The following is an 18,542-nucleotide window of genomic DNA, read 5'->3' as shown; positions in this document are numbered from 1 at the left end:
GCGGGCGGACGCTCATTAGGAGGCAGTGACCAGACAAGCCCAGCAATGAGGACAGCAGAGCTCAGGACACTGCACTGGGGCAGCCGCTGCCGTCACCCCAGAGGCAGCCCCACTGCAGCAGGTGCCGTGTGTGACTGGAGGTGCTGCTAGCCCACCCTGGCAGCCTGAGCCTGGGCTAAGCACACCAGGGCAGGAGACCATCCCTCCCGCTCCCCCAGCCTGCTCTCTCTGCACAGGATCTGACACTGCCAGCTGCCAGCCTTCCAAGAAAAGCCCATCACTCAACCCCCATCCACCCAATTTCCAAGCTGACTGGTGCTGCAGTCCACCCGGCCTCACACCACCCGCTAACCGCTGCCTGAGTGGTGCCAGCTCACGGCTGGAGCATCCTTCCCTTTGCCCCGGGCCCCGGCTGCCCCAGCCAGACAGGGATTGCAACTGCAGCAGCCCTGCCTGAGCTTGGCCCCTTCCCTCCGCCTGGAACCAGCACAGTGCTCCAAGGCGTGAACTGATGCAGGACAGGCAGGCTAATTAACCTGGCCGCCAGGGTGCGCCTGCTAGTTACATGAGCTCTAACGAGGCCTGGGAACCAGGAGGGGAAATTGGAAACGAGCAGCCTCAGGCCTCTCCCAGACACCACCCCCAAAGCAAGCGGGCAAAGAACCAGAGGCAGGGGGCACGTTCTGCAGACCCCTTGCGCTGCAAGCTGGGGGAAAGGCTAACCACCAGCGAGGGGAGGGGGAGCTTGTGACGTTATTGATATAAACTGGGACCATATAGAACATGGGTTGCAACCAAGGTCCTGTAGTGGCACCAAATCTGATGTAAAGGGGGTCATCTAAGGTGTCTAAGACCAGGTTCTGGGTTGCTGGTTATGATTATGCTGTCTGTATGCATGTGTCACTTTTAGTTGAAGTTATGTATATTGGCTCTATACTGTCTGTATTTCAAGTTTGTGCTGTGCTTCTGGGAAAAATCCCAGACATGTTGGTGTTAGCTCTGCTTAGCCTGCTTGATGGCCCATTAAGGACCATCAGCTACACAATTGACCCATGGAGAGAAGGCAGACACGCCTTATGACTCAGCAGGGTGTGCAGGGACTGGCCCATGTGACTCCAGACTCCATTTTGCTGTAATTTTCCACAGTGAGGACAAAGAGGTTCTTACACCTGGAAAAGCCTATATAAGGCTGATGCATCATCTCCATCTGGTCTTCAATCCTGCTTCTTACCTCTGGAGGGACTTTGCTACAAGCTGAAGCTCTGAACAAGGGACTGTTGACCCATCCTAGCGGGGGATGTTCCAGAGAGTCGATTTGAACCTGCAGTTTATTCCATCACTGCTACAAGCCTGAACTAAGAACTTTGCCATTACTGTATGTAACTGATTCCATTTAACCAATTCTAGCTCTCATCTCTACCTTTTTCCCTTTAGATTTTAAAGGATTGGCAACAGCGTGATTTGTGGGTAAGATCTGATGTGTATATTGACCTGGGTCTGGGGCTTGGTCCTTTGGGATCGAGAGAACCTTTTTCTTTTATTGGGGTGTTGGTTTTCATAACCATTCATCCCCAGGACGAGTGGCACTGGTGGTGATACTGGGAGACTGGAGTGTCTAAGGAAATTGCTTGTGTGACTTGTGGTTAGCCAGTGGGGTGAAACCAAAGTCCTCTTTGTCTGGTTGGTTTGGTGCCTTAGGGGGTGGAAAAACCCCAGCCTAGGGCTGTGACTGCCCTGTTTGAGCAATTGGTCCTGAATTGGCACTCTCAGTTGGGTCCTGCCAGAAACACCTCGTCACAGAGCTTACAGCAGACAGCCTCAGCCGGGACACGCAGAGGTGCTGAGCATCACAGGACGAGGGCTTAGCAGGAGGCCGCAGGTCCCTGCTCCCACTGCATGGCTCTGCTAGACGCCCAAGCAAGCAGCCGGCACCAGTGGGAACAGCAGCTCCTGCAGAGATCGCACCGAGGAGCTGGCCAGGGGGCTCCCAGCTCCCTGGCAGACAGGTGGAGCATCCGCCCCATCAGTTGTTCTACGTGGTCTGATGGGTTCTTTAGCAGGTTTATCCCTCTGCAGAGGGCGTCCAGGGAAAATGCCTCCTTGGGAGCAGAGTCCCATTTTGGGGGGTTCCTGGGAAGGCAGAATACCGTCATCTCAGCCTGCTCAGCCCAGCACACTCTGGGCCTAGAAAGACTTTTCTGCAGCAAAATGTTGAATTTATGGCAGGGCAAATTCCCCAAAGTTCAGGGTGGTGCCCAGGGATTGGAACAAGGCTGCCTAAAGCGGCACTTGCCCCCTGCAGCTGCACAGTTACCATCCAAGTCACATCCACGGGCTCCTTTCCCACAAGCTGGACACCACCTGGCTCCATTTCCAGGGAGCCATGTTCAAAGGGGCAGGGAGTTCCCCGTTTGCAAGGGACCAGAACAAAGGCGGCGGGGATGGGTCGGAGCTCAGTCCCACGAACACTTGTCTGCCAGCAGGGCCCGTCCCCCAGCTGCTGTGCAAAGAGCACAAGGCATCAGCAGGGCGTTCCCAGCGGTGCCCAGATCTCTGTCGATCTCAGGGGAGCACACGAGTCTCCAAGCAGGGACTTGCCGCTGGGTGCAGCCCAGCCCACGATGCTCAGAGGGTTTTTTTGACTAGGGAGTCTAGGTACAAAGACCCAGATCCTCCAGGTACCAAACTCCTATTCATTTCAGTGGCAGTTAGAAGTCAAAAGACCTTTGAGGATCTGCACCGAAGCCCCACTCTGTGCTTCCAAGGTGGCAACAAACAGCAAAGGAAAGAACCAAACTGCCCAGGGACTTGGGAGGGGAGAGCAGTGTGGGAGTCAGGGCTATGAAATGTAAACCCTGCCTGCGGGGAGAGGAACCCAAGAGCCCAGATACCAGAAGGGGAAAGAGGACGGTGACCACACAAGCCCTTACAGGAGGGTGCGTCGATTTCAAACCTGCCCTGGTGTGACTTGGCTGAGTCAGCCAGGCCCGTAGCTGCAGCGGGGAAGGCGTGGGAGGCCGTCCGGGCCAGACCACACACCTCCCACGTATCACGGGGGAAGCAAGGAGCGCTCGCTGCACCCGGAGACATTTTCCTCTTCAAATCAGTTTCCAGAAGCCCAGATTGACAATCCGAAGGCTCTGAAGCCAGCTAATCAGATAGTACGTGACAGCGAGCCAAGCGCCTCCTGAAAAGCAGAACACACAGTTAGCAACAGCTGAAAAGCTTCAATTAATTTCCTGTCATGTACGGAGACTGGGAAGTGCAAATGGTGTTTTCTGGCAGCCCAGCTGCAGCCTCGCCCACGGCTCCGGACCCAGATTGCTCCAGCTTCTCTGCCTAAGTGACACGGGTGATTGGGTCCTCTCCAGCCATGGAGCTCCCTGCAGAAAGCCCCTGGTCCCGACGTACCCAACTCCCCCCCTTGCTGGGCAGGCAGCTTGTTCCTCGTGCAGCCTGCCAGCAAGTGTCGTGTGACAAGGCTGTGTAAGCCCACGGTGAGCCAGCCAGCGCAGCCTCCCACCTGCAGCTCCTGCAGGGCCACAGATCCACTGTTGACATTGCCCTGGGAGCTGAAGTGGAACATCATCAGGGTAAAGGTTTGGTCTTCAAACGCAGAACTTCCCCAGCGTCTTCCCTCAGCTCCACTATCACAGCAGCCTTCCTTGGCTAATGGAGGGTGGATGGAACCCAGACCCCACCCCCACCCCCCTGCCTTCAGTCGCCTACCCGGGGGAATGCAGCGGAGGGGCCCGTGGTCCTCCCGGCTCTGCCGCAGGGCCTACGCGGCAGCCCAAGCACAGGGGAAGATGGTTAAATAAGGCACATGATGGGGACTCTCCACCTAGGTTCTACTGCCGGCGCTGCTGCTGACATGCTACAAGAGCTTAGGTGTGTTTCTTACCTTCTTTGCCCCTTTCCCCCACCTGCCTCCTGCCAGGCGCAGTCAGGGCCCATTTGCGAAGGGCTCTGAAGTCCTCACATACTTTGCAGTTCTATTAGTACTGGAAGGTTGCCTTGAACAAAAACAAGATAGCAGCTGCTCATCCCAGATTTGCATGGAAGCAGGCACATTAGTGTTCCTTCAGCCAGCAAGATGAACCTGCCTGATTCAGAGGCACCCTTGCCTAGCTGAGCGCGCTACACAATCGTAATTATCTAGCTCTGCTTCACAGACCATACAGGAACAACCTCTGTAAAAGCCTCCAAGCGTGCCCTGACCATCTGCAGGTCAGAGCAGGTGGCCAGAGGGTCCGGACAGAGCACCTAACAGCAGAGTCAGTAACTGACAAGACTGGGGAAAACTCTTGAAATGCTCATTCACATGGACCGGATAGAATTTCAGTTCTTTAATGAAAACTGCTCACAACACCTGCTGGTCTCTGAAGGGATTTCAAACCATGCAGCCTCCAGCACTGTTTGTTTCACAGAATAGAGGCCCTGAGAGGCAGCCTCACTGATCAGACTGCCCATCCCCCATTCCAACTGCGCTTTAACATTCAAAATATCGAACTTTGCAATGCAGCCACATCTGGGGTGGAGAGCACAAGCCAGCCTGGCGCACAGCAAACTGGTGGGATTGAGCGGAGGTTTAGCCACACACACCAACGCAAGCCTCACCATCTACTGAAAGTGGGTTGGATCCCATTTGCTAAAGTTTTATATGAAAGACATTCCCACTTCCTGAGCAAAGTGCATGGAACTCAACCTATGGAGGAGGAAGTGCCAAACAGACCCTGCTAGGATTGACCCGACGCATCTGGGGAGTTTAATATTTTCAAGGCCAAGGCTCAGACCCCTGAGCCACAGCCCTCAGCACACTGGTTGGGTAGGAAAAATGGTGAAGACACTTCCCAGGACAGCCACCTTTAAAAATGGTAATAGTGGAAAATCTAAACTGAGGTTTTTGCTCCACCAACTGGCAACAGAGAGTAACTGCACCTTGTCATTTGAAAGAAACTGCACTCTAAGGTGCCTATTCATTTACTGACTTTTATGGCTAAAGTAACAAATATTTAAAATCTGGCCTGTTAAACCCCCCCGTATAAACTGGAAGCCGGCACTAGGCCTGACAGAGGGCTTATAACACGAGATGAGCACCTCCCACCATGACCGCAGGAGACATGTACAATTTCCTTAGGTACATGAACATTTATTAAACAGACTTCTGAGTTTTTCTAGCTTATGTCTTGGCCACTTTCCAATCGGGATAATTATGGCTTTAGTTTTGCCTGCATATTCCATTGGTTAGGATATTTATGGCCTGCCTCTGTCGGGAGCAGTTAGATAGTTGTCACATTCCATCCCAGGGTTGGTTGCATTTCAGTGGTGGATCCTTGTTCCCTGTGCATATACGAGCCACTGGTTGTCTCAAAGCACCTTTTGTTTCTTTCTATAACACAGGTTATGTTTACACTACAAAGATAAGTTGACCTATGCTAGGTTGACTTACAGCCACCTCATTAATTCCTCCAGTGGCTGATGTCCACACTAGCCTCCTTCTGTTGGTGGTGGGCGTCCTCACCAGGAGTGCTCCCAACAACTAAAGAGGGGCAGTGTGGAGGACTGAGCAGGGAGCGAGGAGGCAGCTGCCTGGACTGTCTTACCTCTGGTGGAGAGATCTGTGTTCGGAGTCCAGTCAGCTGCCGTGCTCCCAGTGGAGAGCTGGGAACCCAGGGGGCAGCAGGGCTCCAAGGAGGGAGTAGAGCCCGGGTGGCAGCCCAAGCCTGGATGGAAGCCCAGCTTGGAGTGGAGACTGGGCAGCAGGCCAGCTGGGAAGCTGGATTTCTTGTCAATTTCACAGCTCCAGCAGTGTGAAATTGACAAGAATGTCAGCCAACAGCTGATGTAAGAAACAGCGTGTCCACATAAGTAGTGCATCACCCTAACTACACCCACATAAGCCCTACACCTCTTGGTGAGGTGGTTTTATGATGTTGGCATAGCACGGGAGTTACATTGCTGGGAGAAGCATTTCAGCTGACTTGTCAACAAAACTCCGTAGTGTAGACAAGGCCACAATATGGGCAGCTCAGTTAAGTCCGACCCATTCAGGAGAGCCAGTAATACAACAAAATCACATTAAAATCTGACTGAATGAAAAACGGGCTCTCCCCAAAACACTTCTCTTCATTCCTCTGCCCTTTTCATTCACGTAACCCATTATTCTCAACTGCAAGCTCCGCAGGAAACAGTTTCTTCCAGGACTCTGTGGTACCATGCACACCTTTGGCACTGTACAAATAACCCTCCAATCCCCTCAGAAGTTTTTACAAGTTCTAGCAACTAAGCCTTTCTTTGAATGGATTAGGTTCCAGCTTCTCTCCTCCATTAACTACTTAGCACTGTCCTTTTCACAATGGGATGCAGCAGTGAGATGGCAGCTCATTCGCACAGTGAAATACTGACAACTATTTCAGAGAAGGCATTTAGCTATTTAGTGGCAATACCTTAAAATTACGGCTTTTTCCCCTTTAGGAATGGCTGGACTGGTCTCTTCTCCCCAACACCAAACCATGTGAAATACGGGGCTATGAGAGAAAGAAATAGCCTAGGGTTCCACCTCTTTCATAGAAAAGCCTCATGTATTGTTAGTGGCAGGAAGTTGGGCAACCCCACACACCGGAAGAGAAAATATTAGCTGTGAAAGACAAGTCATTGCTTAGAGATGACAAACAAGATCTGGTTGTGAGAGGAGTTATCTGCTTCTCCCAGATGGAGAACACAGCGTTACGCTACAGCTGCTGCATTTTCTCCATGCTCGGAGACGAAGGGCTGGCTGGGTCAAGGCAGTAGAGCTCTGGAATGGATTGTGCTTCACAATGCACATTACACAGAACACACCAGTGCAGGTAAGGTTAACTGGTCCCTGTATGTCCTGCTCATTCTTATACAGAGGGGAAAATGTGTGTTGTTTAAGAAGAGTCAAGCTCAAATACATGGGAGACTAAGCGAGCATGGAACAAGCAGTAACAAAACAGCTATTATGGTGAGCAGGTAAAAAGCAAGTTTGTAATTGTTTTGGGGGGCGGAGAGAGTTCTATTTCTCTTGCTGTTTCTTCGTTCCAAATTCAACAGGCTGGGTAGTACTTTGTGCCTCCCAGAAGCTACGGCGCTACTCTGAACAAGATACCCAGGGACCTAGTTCAAATAGCCTACAGAGGGGATGCCAGAGAAGCAAAGGAAATCAGAATCCCTATTTACTAGTAAGAATCCAGAGGGGGTACCCTGCTACTAAAGACACCATACATACCACAGCTGAGATTGGCATCCTACATTCTACCAATTCCTTTTGGAAAGCCCAGGCACTACTAAGGAAACCTGCACAGCAGTTTTACAGGGTATTAGACTGGTTTGTCAGGGAAAAAAAAACCATGTAGTTAGTGCTGCACGAAGACAGGCGCCCCCCAGTGGTAGTTTAGGACTGTATCAAATTCAGTACTCTTTTACAACTTGATTCAGCCAAGTCCTCCACACACTGGAAATTTCAGTCCTGTTTCTTATAGGCAAAAGCGAGCAGGCTGCTCCTTAAGAAGAGAGGAGCAATGCAGGGCTGTGTCTGGCTACTGATTAAAGATCCACCTCCTCCGGTTTCCCTCAAAGCAGCTATGATTAAACAGCAAGTGGAGGGGAAAACATAACTGTTTAAACCTAAGGCAACTCCACCCAGACTGAATGAGTACCTGCCACCCACAATGCCAGGAGCCTAGTGCCTGCTCATCTCAGAAGAAGCAGTGAGCAAACCAGTTGAGACTACAGTTCAATTTACTTTTATACAACACACGGCTAGAATGCAGCTGAACAAACTAACAAACACTGCTGAGTATAGACTTCGTGTCAGAAGTATCACCTTCCTTTATTCCGGATCCCTTTGCATCTGGCCTAAGACGACACCACACCAGGTTACATTTCTATATTCTTTTATTGACAGTTCGAGGGAGAACAGTTCATTTCTTCTTCTCCACATCCTGCTCTGCAGCTTCCTTGGCTCGTTTAGCACGGATTCCAAAGAGACGGGCATTTGCCCGGGCCATACGCAGGCTGGCAAAGGCTTTGAAGTTCTTCTCATCCTCAGAGATAACACGGGCCTTTTCCTTTTTGTAAACCTAGCAGAAACAAGAGCCAGATAGACTGTGTAACTATCTTCTCTGGAATCCTCTGGTCTATTCAATGTTTAGAAGAGTTACTTCCTGGTACAGATTTCTACTAGCAACAGGACCCGGTGACTGGCAGGGGTGCTTTATCAAAGCAGGAAGCCATGCCTGCAACACTATTCAATCAGGTACCTCATTTTATTCAGCTTCTGTATTTCTCAGCTCACACCACTGATGAGATGAGGGAAGAAACTCCAAGAATAACCACCGTAGGGTAGATTGAGATTTACCTCACAGTCAGTTTACACTCATTCATGGATTACCACCACCAAGCATCAAATATAACCCTTCAAAAGTAGCAATGGTTCTAGAACAAACTGCAGTGAACGAACAAGTGAACAGCTTGTCATGTTATACTTAGTATAAGAGCGACCAGCCCTGGGTCACTGAAGACTAAATTACCAAAGCACAGGGCTGTGCACGGACAGCTGCTAACCTTCCACCCTCAGTTCTGAGTTGCTGCAGGCAGAACCCTCCATTTCAGAACAAATTCTCAGAGCTGAAACTGCATCCATTAGTCTATCCCCAGAAAACCACTGCCCATGAACTTGCCCTTCGGCTCCCTCAAGGGAGCTCCGATTTAACCAACAGTTGGTTAAAAGACTCAAGGTTTCAGTTATTTGCACTGGCAAAACTTTAGTGCAGCTTAAAGCAGTCAGCTCTGTGCATCTCATTACGCAATGGCAAAAACTCCAGAGACCCTGCTAAAGTTACACACTCACAGTAAAATATTGAGATTTAAAAAAAAACAACCCAAACCCCCACAACAACAGTATTTTACTAGAGCAGTGGTTCTTAAACTTTACTGCAGCCTGCACTCCTTTGGTTCTCAAAATACATTCTCGCACTCCTTATCAAAAATCATTGAAGTAGGTCAGTTCTTTAACCCTAGATATATTTTTTGTTTGTATATTACAGTAATGGTTAAAAAATGTATAATGTTAATAAATACATAGGTTTGATGAAACAACGTAGTTGTACTTGGGTGCCTATGCTTAATTTGTTTTCGATGATTTACCTTTTAAAAAATTTTGGCATGTCTCACGCCCCCAGAAAGGGCATCTTGCACCCCCAGGGGGTGCGTGCGTGCACCCCCGGTTAAGAACCACTGTACTAGAGAAATATGAGGTCAATTTTAACAAGCTCTTGTTCTTTTGTCTCAAGGTAACTGCTGCAGTATATACAGACAGTGAAACTTAACTGCAGTGTCACAATGCAGCACTGAAAAAACCCATTTCTGTCGAGTCGGTTCTCTCTAGTATTTAGTGATACATCACAGAAGCATCTAACTTCCGAACAATCAAACAAAGCACATGATTTGCAGGTTCACTTACGTTCCTGATTGGCATAACAGGGCCAGAGAGCTGAGTTGCCATCTTGAGTTCTTCTGGCTGTGTAACAGAGGAAACAAGTGATTACTGAGTTCAGCCAGACAAGCTGACTCCTTTGGTGGCAGGCCTGTGGGAGCTGCCTGGGTTAGGGAACGTACCGTCTGGAGCAAAACATTAGCTCTTCAGTTTCATATATTAACTAAAACTTAGGCCTGTGTGCAAGCCCCCAGCTTGGTGATCTGACTGGAGAATCTAGCAGTACATGTTTAACAGAAAAAGTTCCATGGTTTGGACCTCAGGAATTCTGGCCCATATTTCAGACTGAAGAGAGGGCCCTATCTATACTCACACACACACTATGGAAAGTCTTGGAAACACACAAGTGGAGAAGTGTGCTATTTCCCACTCCAACAGAGGACGTGCTAGTATTTTGAAGGGGCCAGCCTAAAGCAGACTTGTTTTTAAGAGAAATTCAACTGAACCCAGAATTTGCAAATGCACTGGGGAGTGTGACCTATTAATTATGCTCAGTTAAGAAAGCTGGAAGGAAGCAAAGTCATCCTGAGGGTGTGACAAGGTGCTGATGCATCACCATTACTCCACCACCAAACTGCCTCTCCTGGCCACACCAAAAACAGGAACCAAGAATGTAAAACTCTGATTCAAGTGCACAACACCAACTTTAAAAAAGTTAAACCAACCTGAAAAAATTTCAAGTTTACTATTGTTTCCAGTAACGTCTCTGGCTCCCATATCAGACAGAGAAAAGTTACTTTGCAGTTTACTTTGTATATTCAAATAGCATTCAGCTGCCTCTATTTGTTTGTCACGCAAAACAACAGGGAAAATAAACATTTTAAAATGTGGCAACAGAAGGCACAAGAATTAAGAAAGAGACCCTTGGGAGGAGATAATACGTTTAACGATTTTTATCTCACTCTGAAACTGGCTATATTTCAAGTTCATTGTACCATTTTAAAGCTGTGCTGGTGCTAAACATTCACAACTAGATCTGCCTTGCTAACCAGTCTAGGATATGAACACACGGGACTACACTATTTTAGGTTCTAGTTGTACCAGTTATCAGTGATATTCATATGGCACTCCAGGAAAGTCAGAACAAATTGCCCCCAAGGAAACCCTTGTTACAGAAGACCTTGCTGGAGAAAAAGGGAAACTTTTAGTCTGCATATAAAGTAGTTTCTACTTCAGCTTCTTCACATCCACACCTCCAGCAGTCCCAAACAAGGTTCAAAGGGATGTTTTCCAGGGCTGTCTACAATGGGCTTAGGGAAAATGTTAACCTGACAAAAAGTTCCAACAAAGCCACATTTAATATAGTTTAGCCAGCCAGTATAAATGCAGGCAGAGAAAAGCTCACTGACCAGTTTGAAAAAGTTTTAACATACTTTGACCCAATTCCTGCTGGCAGACTATGCCATGTTAGAAACATTTAAGCAAGAAGCATGTTTAAATACAGGTAAAAAGCCTAGAGCACATAAGAGTCTATGGATGTTGCCTAGAAATCCCCTTCTTCAAATCTTTCATTTCATTACATATACCTCCTCATTGGAAACAGAGCCTACATAGCTGGAGCAAAGAAATAAATGGAAATCCACGGAAATGCACCTCATTTCAGAATCTTAGCCGATACAAGTGTTTTCTCTGTATTAAGATTTACAGGTTGATAGGTGGAACTCCCCTAAAATTGACCAACTCACCACCTCTGTAGGCTACTCAGCTGATAAAACCTCTCTGTCCCTTCATTTTTTCTCATTGCTCTCTTTTGTAATTATTTACATAGCGAGACAAATACTCCGGAAACTGTGGCTTGTTATCCACCCTAACTCATCAACTGCTTTTACTAAATTTCAACTGCTTAGGCAAAAATCAGACATGGTGAGAGAGTTGCTAAATCTATCATGGCTTTGATTCAGGGCAGCTTCCCCCCAACAATGTGGCTTTAAATCATCACTGCACGCTCCACACTCCAGGCCCAGCTCCCAGCACAACAGAGCTGGTACATGTTATAGCACGTACCCTGGCCAACACCCAAGCTCACCCCGCCGTCAGATATACCTGAAGGCAGACTAGGGCTGCTCTATCAACCCTTTGCCAGTGGAAGAGCCCTCCCGTGCAGGGGCATTACATTAGGAGATGTGTCTAAGTAAACAACACTTTACAGTAGAACATTAGAGGATCAGCCATAACCAACCCTCAGCACCACTGAGCCTCTAAAAGCTTCCAGAACCCAATGTACTTACAGAGCTGTCTCCCTTCTTGGGTGCAGAGGGCTTCCTTGGGAAGAGGATAAGTTTGGAGCGATACTCCTTCAGTCTTTGCACGTTGGCCTGCAGGGATTCTGTAGACTTGTTGCGTCGTCTGGGATCCACAGAGATCCCAATAGTCCGGGCAACCCTTTTATTGATGCCAGCCATCTGTAAAGCAAGAGTTAATGTCAACCTTCAAGTGACTGTTATGCCATTGTGCTACTGAGTGAAGCCACTACAGTCATCAGCTGGAAAAGGGTTCAATACAGTCATCACAGAGACTACAGAGATTCCGGAGAAAGTGTCATCATTTGACTGTAAGGCCCATCAGAAGCAGGAGTGGTGATTAAGAAATATGAATTGTGCTATGCCCAGATGTTGGACAGCAACAGATAAGGCATCTCCAAAAAAGATTAGACTCAAATATAAGACAACACAAACTTATTACATGTTATGCAGCTTTCAAGTCTGAGGTCAACACTCCTTCAAATAGCAAAAGGAGGGCGCAAAATCTGAGGCCACAGGGAAAAGAATGGGGGACACCACTTTCACCTACTGAAATAAGCAAGGGTCCTTATATAATTATACATTACACTGCAATGTGCAATTCCAACTGAAACAAGCAACTGAGCCATTTAAATCACATATGCCAACCTGACTTGTGAAGCTGGCTATACTAGGAAGGTTTAAATCAATGCTTTATCAGGTATCACTTACATCATGAGCCATTAAAAAAATACCAGAGAACCAAAAATACCTGCAAATTAAATTTAATGTGGATAAATGTAAAGTAATGCACATTGGAAAAAATAACCCCAACTATACATACAACATGATGGGGGCTAATTTAGCTACAACGAGTCAGGAAAAAGATCTTGGCGTCATCGTGGATAGTTCTCTGAAGATGTCCACGCAGTGTGCAGAGGCGGTCAAAAAAGCAAACAGGATGTTAGGAATCATTAAAAAGGGGATAGAGAATAAGACTGAGAATATATTATTGCCCTTATATAAATCCATGGTACGCCCACATCTCGAATACTGTGTACAGATGTGGTCTCCTCACCGCAAAAAAGATATTCTAGCACTAGAAAAGGTTCAGAAAAGAGCAACTAAAATGATTAGGGGTTTAGAGAGGGTCCCATACGAGGAAAGATTAAAGAGGCTAGGACTCCTCAGTTTGGAAAAGAGAAGACTAAGGGGGGGACATGATAGAGGTATATAAAATCATGAGTGATGTTGAGAAAGTGGATAAGGAAAAGTTATTTACTTATTCCCATAATACAAGAACTAGGGGGTCACCGAATGAAATTAATAGGCAGCAGGTTTAAAACAAATAAAAGGAAGTTCTTCTTCACGCAGCGCACAGTCAACTTGTGGAACTCCTTACCTGAGGAGGTTGTAAAGGGTAGGACTATAACAATGTTTAAAAGGGGACTGGATAAATTCATGGTGGCTAAGTCCATAAATGGCTATTAGCCAGGATGGGTAAGAATGGTGTCCCTAGCCTCTGTTCGTCAGAGGATGGAGATGGATGGCAGGAGAGAGATTACTTGATCATTGCCTGTTAGGTTCACTCCCTCTGGGGCACCTGGCATTGGCCACTGTCGGTAGACAGATACTGGGCTAGATGGACCTTTGGTCTGACCCGTTATGGCCTCTCTTATGTTCTTATGTTCTTAAAGGAAGCAAACTATTTCTTAGTGCTGAACAGTCCTGTAGACATTTGATTTTGTTGTCCCATAAGGCTGCATTACCATAACACTCCCTCCCTCCCTCCTCTCACCTGAAGTTGAGTGGTTTAAAACCCTGGAATTTTGTTCAACTGGCAAGTTGACCATCTCTCTTTCATTTTCAAAACAAGCTTGTGTTCATGTTTGCTGCTGCCTACACATCTCATTCCCATACTATTGGAATGCCTGAAATTAATATGAATACGGGAAGCCACCAAACACTAACGTAACCATAAATACCTTTATTAAATCCAAAGTGATACAATTACTCTAAACATGCATAAATAATTTACTACATCCAAACTGTAACAAAACATTTGATCAAGATACTTACAAACAGGTTAAACTCAGCGTGCTTAGACCCATATTGGTCGGCTCTAGCGTGGCCAGGCAGGTATTGGCAATGAACTTTTTTATACTCTTCAAACAAGTGATGTCATTGCCAAGTACTGACTTCAGTTAACCAATTTCAGACAGTTCACCCTTATTTCCAGTCCTACCTGGATGAAGATCTACAAACTCCTCTCTTCCCAAGGCCTTTCCTCCTCTCCTTGCTGCCAACAGCTTTGCCATTGCCCCTGGATTCACACATGCTTTACTGGTGTGTGGGTTGGCAAGGGCCATGTTGGCTCATTTTAAGGCAGATTCTCTTGGTCTTATTTAAAACCATCTGCAGTCACCCCCAAGGGTCAGAGGCCTCCTTTTTAGCTCTTTTACCTCATTTGTTATTCTTTGAACCAGACATAGAATCACAGAACTGGAAGGGACCTCAAGATGTCATCTAGTCCAGCCCCCTGCATCCGCCCTACTTCATTCCTTCTGGCCTTATAACTTATTTTCAAGGCCTTCCTTCTAATTGCTAATCAGAGCCTTTTGTTACAACATATATATATTTTCTTAACCAAACTTAAGCTAACTAATTCTCTACTTTCATATTTATCCTACACATATTGTCCATTTTCTGTATTTACAGCAATTACACACCTATAGCAACCACCATCCTGTACTCTGAATAATAATGTTGTGTTATCTAGGCCTTGTCTACACTGCCACTTTACAGCGCTGCAAATTTCTCACTAAGGGGTGTGAAAAAACACTCCACTGAGGACTGCAAATTTCAGTGCTGTAAAGCACCAGTGTAGACCAGAGGTGGGCAAACTACAGCCCGTGGGACCGTTCTCCCCAGCCCCTGAGCTCCTGGCCCAGGAGGCTAGGCCCAGGCCCCTCCCTCTTAATGCTGTGAGCATCAAGCTTCTGGGGCAGTGCAGCTGCAGAGCACTGCCTCCCCTAACTTGCCCTCCTCACAATTTCTGAAACCCGATGTGGCCCATCAGGCCAAAAAGTTTGCCACCCCTGGTGTAGATAGTGCACCAGCGCTGGTAGCTACTCCCCTTGTGGGGGTGCTGCAATTACACAGCCATGTTAAAGCGCTGCCACGAAGACATAGCCCTAGAAAATTCCAAAACGGCCACATGCACAGCCAGTTTAAACAGATATCCATTTACCAACCACTCTCAGCTGCTTACATCTTACACTAATTACTGACAGACTAACCAGGCCACGCAAGACAGGGAAATATATCACGGAGTTCATTTCACCCATTCAAAAACAAAAAATTGAGTTGAAACACCAAATTACAGTTGGATACTTTACTCTGCACCCACCCAAACCTGGAGAGATTTATAGAATTTATCTGATGCATGTGAGCACACTCTACTAGGAGACGCTAACCAACCAGTTATACTCACTCGCAGCTCTTCCAAGCTGAATCCTCTGCCAGCACGAACTTTTGTGTGGTACCTAACAGTGGGACACCTCACAATGGGTCGGATTGGCCCTGACACTGGGCGTGGAGCAATGCGCCGAGCCTTTGCCTGACGGGCCTTCCTCCTGGTCAAAAAGAAATATCACAGCAGTCAACAAAAGGATGTTTGTATAAGATACATAACTTCTACACTGACAATCTTCTAAATGCCCAGGGGGACCCTCCCAGAGAAACACAAGGGTACATCAAACTTGCTGAGGTAAGGAATGTGTCCTCTAGTAACTGATGTTAACAAGGCCAGACTACATGCGCTCATGGTAAGCTACAGTCATCAGCTAAAAAAGGGTTCAAACAAATCATCAATGTTGTGCAGAGATTCCGGAGAATTTTCATCATTTGACTGTAGACCTAATTAAAGGCATTAAACTGTTTTACTGGCCTCTGTGTTTACAATCACGGTAACTTTTAATCACTCTCTAACCACCACAACATGCCACAGGAGACACGGGGGCAAAATTCCCAAGCAAGTGATCTCGATGTCACAAGGCAGGTAGAGGCACTCAACCCCCCGCATCTCACCAGACACTGGTCTCAGTGACACATGCAGCCAGCTGTCCTTAGCATCTCACCTGCGGATCTTCCTAGCAGGCTGGTTAAACCACGTGGCAACTCGTCTCTGCCAATCTTTGTGGAAATGGGGTTTCAAGATCATGCCATTTCGACTGGGTGCCATGATTGCTTATATCCCTGCAGACACAAGGCGCACGTTTAATGACAGCTGCAATTCGCGGCAGGCTGGGGTTACAGAAAGCAGCCCTCAATAGTAGAGCGAGGCGAGGGCCCAGCCCTGGGCAGCAGCACCCCACGAGCTGGGGAAGCGGCGGCCGCAAGAGAGGCCCGGCCAGGCCGGCCTGCAACAGCGGGTGGAACCAGCTCCCAGCAGCCCAGCGCGGCTCGGCCAGACCGCACAGCCCCCCAGACACGAACCCCTGACCCCGAGGGCTGAGGCTCGGCAGCCCCGCGCGGGGCGCCAGCCTGGGAACGACTGAGGCGAATGCCCGGCCCCGTCCGCCGGGGAGCGGCCCCCAGGCCCGGCACCTGCCCGGCCCCGTCCGCCGGGGAGCGGCCCCCAGGCCACGGCCCAAGCGCGGCCCCTGCCCGCCGGGGAGCGGCCCCCAGGCCACGGCCCAAGCGCGGCACCTGCCCGGCCCCGTCCGCCGGGGAGCGGCCCCCAGGCCGCGGCCCAAGCCCGCCGGGGAGCGGCCCCCTGCGTTGGGCCGCCCAGGCGGCGGATGGAGACGGATAACCCTGCAGGGCCCGGCCTCCGCTCAAACCTACCTCCACGGGGGGAAATGGCCGACCGGAAAAGGAGGGAGTGACGCAGGGCACGCTGGGATATCAGGCCTAGCGGAAACTGAACTAGTTACTGACCAATAAGAATAAAGGAAAGCGGGAAACCCGCCCAGCGAGCTTCAGCGCTTATCTCCTCAAAGGCCCTCTGCCCTTTACAAAGATGGCGCCCGTTTTAAAGCGGCCGCGTATGAAAAACCCATGAGCGCCGTTACCTGCCCCAGGTGGGCTAGGGAAAGGCAGCTGGCTGCATCGAGGAAGCGCTAAAGTTGCTCATCCATGACAGTTCATGGGAGATGGGTGAGGTCTCAGAGGACTGGAGAAGTGCAAACAATTCCTAGCTTTAAAATGGGGAACAAAGACAACCAGGGAATTACAGACCAGTCAGCCTACAACCATATACAAGATTCACTTTATTTTTTAAAATCTTGGTCCTAATTTCTAGACCATGTACACTAATCCCTCAAATTCCATACCCACCCCCCACAGTAAAACAAAGTCTCTTAAATAAGATACACAAACAGCAAAGAGGAACAATCGCAACCTAGACTGAACTTTCGTGAGGATTCAAAAATAATTATGTTGTGAAACTGATTATCCCAGTCAGGAACTGTCCTGTTGGTGTAGCACATATAAAAGCTATTTGCAGCAGCAAGTTCTTATTTAGTTTGCTGTAAATCAAGCCCATGATCTTAAAAAATAATCTAGCAATAATGCTTAGCATTTACATGGTGAGCTACACCTTTGGAGTGCAACACAAACATTAGTCCAATTAATTTACAAGCTACTTTGAAGTATTCGAGCCACATCCATGTCCCCTACATTATTTATTTTAGATTCCAGAACTGAATACATCCCTGTGTATGCAGCCTCCCGAGAGCCCTGCAGCCCTAGAGAGAGTAGCCTGATCTAATGGCCTGAGCCCCGGACTGCCCAATACCTCAGTAGCCTTGGCCTAGAGGTAACTTGCACTTCTATTACCACACATACTTGCATGTAAAATGGTGACATAAAATTACAGCTGCCCAGAGTGTAACTATGCTGTTCCTACTCCATGTATGCATTCCATCGACCCCCAAATTGCATATATGCCTGGTCACATATACATGGATGAATAATTCCTATAGAGGTGTACATTTCTCCTCCAGAATGGCAGTTGCCTGCTCTTGCCTGTGGCACTGTTTTGGTATGGACTCATGTCTAGATCCTGCACATTAGACCTGCTTTGGCTTACCCTGCTCCTCCCAGCCCCTTCTCAAACTACTTCCTATACCCAGTGTTGCCCCATGTTTTAATGGCTGCTTCTTCTCAGACCAGAGTTCTCTTTCAAGTCAAGTGAGGAAGGAGAGGGGCCCTCATAAGTCTCGTACCACCGCCCATAGGGGACTGCAAGTGCTTGGAGGACAATTTTTCAGACATTCACACGACACATTCTTTCCAAGGTGGCTATGGCCACTTTCACAGCATTTAGAACACAGCCAGACTACATCTGCCTTGACCCAAACTCCCACAGGGTGTTACACTTAGCATGAACAGAGCTGTCCCACAAGACTGCTGATGTGCTACCTGCTGTCCACCTTAACTGGCATTTCTTACCATCAGTCAGCTCCCGCACGGACTCAAGTGCGGGCTTTGGGATGAGGCCTGATGCTTCCCCAAGGAGTAGGAGCAAGAAACAGCAGCTCTTGAGCAGCTTCCTGCCCTCATTGCAGAGGATCCCGGTGACCGGCAAATGGGGCTGGCTTCAATGCACATGAAAGCAGAGCAAAACTAAGATTCTAAGCTTGTAAGGCACTCTCTCCGTACAAGACACAATGAGGGGAAAAGGTCTGGGGGAAGCAGGTGCACTTGTTGAGCTGACACAAGCAGTGACTTCATGGAGTCTCCCATCACTTCTGCTTTACAGTTCATTTGATGACTGATGCATTTTGTGGTCAGATGAT

At 48.2% G+C, this 18,542-nt stretch overlaps 1 protein-coding gene and 2 non-coding genes across 3 annotated transcripts; all 3 read right to left on the bottom strand.

Annotated features, from left to right (window-relative positions):
* Positions 1–7,902: 7,902 nt before the first annotated feature.
* RPL13 (ribosomal protein L13) lies at positions 7,903–16,715 on the bottom strand. The gene is made up of 6 exons (XM_044987273.1): positions 16,588–16,715; positions 15,879–15,996; positions 15,233–15,374; positions 11,749–11,922; positions 9,488–9,544; positions 7,903–8,105 (listed from the first exon to the last, which is right to left on the bottom strand). The coding sequence occupies exons 2-6, from the start codon at positions 15,980–15,982 to the stop codon at positions 7,947–7,949; spliced, it is 636 nt and encodes a 211-aa protein (XP_044843208.1). The 5' UTR covers positions 15,983–15,996; positions 16,588–16,715; the 3' UTR covers positions 7,903–7,946.
* On the bottom strand, positions 11,980–12,064 carry LOC123349673. The gene has a single exon (XR_006573617.1). It is a non-coding gene; the product is annotated as a small nucleolar RNA MBII-202 (small nucleolar RNA).
* LOC123349672 lies at positions 15,560–15,644 on the bottom strand. Its single transcript, XR_006573616.1, has one exon. It is a non-coding gene; the product is annotated as a small nucleolar RNA MBII-202 (small nucleolar RNA).
* Positions 16,716–18,542: the final 1,827 nt, after the last annotated feature.

Source organism: Mauremys mutica, chromosome 14, assembly GCF_020497125.1.
Source record: "Mauremys mutica isolate MM-2020 ecotype Southern chromosome 14, ASM2049712v1, whole genome shotgun sequence".
NCBI lineage: Eukaryota > Metazoa > Chordata > Testudines > Geoemydidae > Mauremys > Mauremys mutica.
The sequence above is the reverse complement of the archived record's forward strand: the minus strand, read 5'-3'. Positions and strand labels throughout refer to the sequence as shown.

Excerpts from the sequence above, each read along its gene's own strand:
- RPL13 (XM_044987273.1), bottom strand. The coding sequence starts at position 15,982 with ATGGCACCCAGTCGAAATGGCATGATCTTGAAACCCCATTTCCACAAA. Across the intron at positions 11,923-15,232 it reads TCAGCTTGGAAGAGCTGCGA|ATGGCTGGCATCAATAAAAG; the intron begins GTGAGTATAACT and ends CTTGCTTTACAG. Across the intron at positions 8,106-9,487 it reads CTGTTATGCCAATCAGGAAC|GTTTACAAAAAGGAAAAGGC; the intron begins GTAAGTGAACCT and ends TGTTTCTGCTAG.